At 36.3% G+C, this 3,835-nt stretch overlaps 1 protein-coding gene across 1 annotated transcript; it reads right to left on the reverse strand.

Annotated features, from left to right (window-relative positions):
• Positions 1-1,510: 1,510 nt before the first annotated feature.
• On the reverse strand, positions 1,511-2,835 carry LOC122487857 (obg-like ATPase 1). Its single transcript, XM_043588806.1, has one exon. It carries the CDS (start codon positions 2,790-2,792, stop codon positions 1,602-1,604), a length of 1,191 nt encoding a protein of 396 aa, XP_043444741.1. The 5' UTR covers positions 2,793-2,835; the 3' UTR covers positions 1,511-1,601.
• Between the last annotated feature and the right edge of the window lie 1,000 nt (positions 2,836-3,835).

A 3,835-nucleotide genomic window follows, 5' to 3' on the forward strand; every position in this document is an offset into this window, starting at 1 on the left:
CCTCACAAAACCTAGATCCACCTGAGGAGAGAGTTAGGATTGTCTTCCCTAAAACCCCAGTAGCCTAAAGGTAGGTACCATCATCATCCCCATTTTACTGAGGAAGAGACTGAAGCAGAGAGGTTAAATTATTTGGCATCCAATTGTAAGTGGCAAAGTCTGGTTTCAAACCCAGCGGAACTACTGAGTTATTGCTTTTAACCATTGCCTTTCTACATCTGCGGATAAAAATATGAAAATAGTTGACATTCTTTTTCCAATTAAAGTAAATTTCAGAGGTTAGCCTTTATCCCAACAAAAATAACTGAAGGCATCTTAATTTCTATCAAACATCTTAGTCTGATAAGAGAAGAATGAAATTCTTCAAATAATGTTCTTTGGTAAGTTAAGAAAAGGCACTAAAATAACAAACACTTCCATACATTTTCTTCCAAAGATAATCCTCAGGATTAAATCCTGTTTACAAATTATCAGTTTCTTGATAATGAACCTTTAGTATTAGGAAGCTTCTACCCTTTTTCTCCAAAAAGTGATTGTATTTGCACTTCCCAACAACTTAACTATATTTGGCTTTCTGTGAAATTCGGTCTGGAAATCAGTGAAAACTGTGTACACAGAATCCTCCAACATTTTATAGCAGTAAGCAGTAATATATATATATATATATATATATATATATATATATATATGTATTATCTACATAACAAGCTAGTGAGAAAGGGAAATGGAATACTCACAGTTTACAAATGAAGAAACTGGAGACAGGAGAAAGTAACTTCTCCAAGGTCACCAAGTAATGAGTGGTTAAGATTGGCACCAAGACTCAGGACGTTTCCCTCTCCTCTTTGTCCAGGACCAGCATTGCCACCTCTGTTTTATAAAAGCTTGAGGGAGAAGTTTTTCCATAAGGGGAAACATAGATGGATGTTTATTTAAAGAGCATCGACTCTGGTCACATAGGTCCCAAGTTATTTCATGCATAACAACTTCATCTGCTGGCTGCATTGCTGGTAAAGTTTTTAGGAACAACAAATTCATCCACACATTTAGACTGATTCTTATTTCATTCTCAGATTCTCCACTTGGCATAAGGGAACAATAAGGAAAATTTTTGTTCTGTTCCTCACAGTTACAATAATATTTAAAAACATTTTGTTATGAAAGATAAAGTTATAGAGAATAATTATGATCTTTTTTTTTGGTTTTGTCAAATGTTTTATTGAGTGTAGACATCTGTAGTACTGTAAAACATGCATTATCCGTAGATTCAAAAAGGAGCAAGCCACATTGTCCTCACTGTCAAATGTGTCCGGCTTGGCATCCGTGATGGGGATTAATGAAGTATCATGAGAGTAATATGGTTCCTGAAAAGCCTCTACAATTTGGACTAGGGTCTTATTCACGTGAAAAGCAAAGCTGTTCACATTTAGTGAACTTGCATTTCATTGGAGGTACACAGTGTTTAATTTTAAAGCAAAAATAATTCTGTTTTTAGAAGATTCCCATCCCCCAACTGTATTTGTCCCTCAGTTTTCAGAAATTTTAATTAAATGAAATCCTATCCCTTTTTGGAAGTTGTACATTTATCTGAACAATAAAATTTATTTCTTCTTAGGTTGCTGAGGTATATTAAGTTTGAAGAAGATAATATCTCCATCTTTGACAATGTAATTTCTGCCTTGTTGTCTGTACTTTCCAGCAGCCTTGACCGCATTTTCAGAACCTTCCTCTTTAAAATCTTCGTATTTCATTACTTCAGCCATAATGAATCCTTTTTCAAAATCTGTGTGAATCTTTCCTGCAGCTTGAGGAGCCTTCATCCCTTTCCTGATGGTCCATGCGCGTACTTCATCTGGACCTGCAGTGAAAAAGTATTCTAGTTGGAGTGCTGCAAACCCAGCCTTAATGATCTTTGGCAAAGCGCTTGGTATCATGTTCGCTTCCAGATACTTCTGTCTCTCCTCAGCACTCAATTCTTGCAACTTGAGTTTCAAGGCCCCACTAAAAGGAATGACCAAGGCACCTGGGTCATACTTGTTCACCCACTCTTTAATTTTTATCAACCCTTTGTTTTTCTTTCTAATGTAGTCTTTTTCAGAAAGATTAACCAAGTAGACCATTGGTTTTGAAGTCAGAAATAAGTGTTTATTCAACACTTCAATCTCTTTGTCATTCCAATCATGATAGAAGAGAACAGGTTTCTTTTGATCTATAACCCAGGATTTGACTTTGCCCATTATATCATATTCAGGTTTTACTTTTTTATCTCCTCCTCTCACAGCCACTTTTCCTACTTTATCTATAATGGGCCCAATCATTTCCTCATCTTTAAGCTGAAGCTCTTCGTGTATTATTTCTATATCTCGGATAGGATCTACACTTCCTTCAACATGCCTGATATCATCATCTTCAAAAGCACATGTTAGATGAAAGATTCCATCACAGGCACTGATATGAGATAAAAAGGCATTTCCCAGGCCTTGCCCATTGTGAGCTCCTTTCACAAGCCCAGCAATATCCACTACATTTAGAAAGGCAGGAATTTTGCTTGCTGGTTTGTGGTACTGGCAAAGAAAGTCAAACCTTTCATCTGGCACAGGTACTCTGCTCTCATTAGGATCAATAGTGCAGAATGGGAAGTTTTCTGCTGAAGCCTGACTATTGGTTAATACATTGAAGAAGGTAGATTTCCCAGCATTTGGCAATCCAACAATACCAATTTTCAAGGAGTTTCCAAATCTTCCAATGGTTAGGGGCTGTTTAATTCCATCACCTCCCTTTTTGGGGCGCATCGTGCTCGGGGCGGGCGATGACACGGGGTCCCAGCAACAGGGTAGACGGAGTGAGAGGAGGGGATGAAGGAGGAGAAAGCACAGGCCCAGCCCTTCCGCTGACCAGCGCGCATGCTAGTGGCGGTAGCGGCCAATGCTGATCTTTTAGAGAGGATAATAATAATCCACCTACAACATACCTTACCATTTTGCCATGTTTGCTTCAGATATTTTCTTAAGCAGTAAAATCCCTGTGTTTCCCCAGTCCCATTCTTTTCTTGCATTACCCAGAGGTAAAACCAGAAAACTACATTTTGTATATTAATCCATAAATATTTATATAGTACTTTTGCATTTAAATTGCTTTAAATACAATATTTTTTGTATTTATATAAAAAGTTAAATTTTATCATTTATATAAATATCTTGTATCTGCCATTCTGCAATTTGTTTTTTTTTTTAAACTCAGTGTTGTTTTGGGATTTATTTTGATATTGAAAGTTAATAGATTTATGCCTTTAGTTTTTGTGATATTATGGATAGGATTTTCATTTCAATTACATTTTCTAATTGGTCATGACTGGTATATGAGAACACTATTGGTTTGGGATTAAGGAAACTTTCTGAGCTCATTTATTAGTTTTAATAGCTTGTAGATTCTCTTGGATTTTCCATGTGGGCAGTCATCTGAAAATAAGCACAGACAAGCATTTTTAAATGGTCATATTTTTAAATGATCATATGTAAAGTAGTGTGACATGCTACTTTACAGAATAAAAATCTCCAAGGATATCTGATTTCTAAAATAAAATCACTCTCCAGTATCTACAAGCATATATTCCGATACAGATATTCAGGAAATGCCTCCTATTTCCCATCCAGAATGTTTTTCAAAAGGTATAGTTATGACTATGTTCTTTTCTTACTCAGTTACACTAAGACTTCAGAGTCTCAGAGGATTGCTTGGTGTGACTTCAAATGCAGCACCATAAGCTCCAAGCCTTGGAAGTAAATGGGTCACTGTTATTTCAAGAAGAGCATATTGGCCCACTTAAGAATATCTG

The sequence above is a fragment of the Prionailurus bengalensis genome, chromosome A2 (genome assembly GCF_016509475.1).
Source record: "Prionailurus bengalensis isolate Pbe53 chromosome A2, Fcat_Pben_1.1_paternal_pri, whole genome shotgun sequence".
Classification (NCBI taxonomy): domain Eukaryota; kingdom Metazoa; phylum Chordata; class Mammalia; order Carnivora; family Felidae; genus Prionailurus; species Prionailurus bengalensis.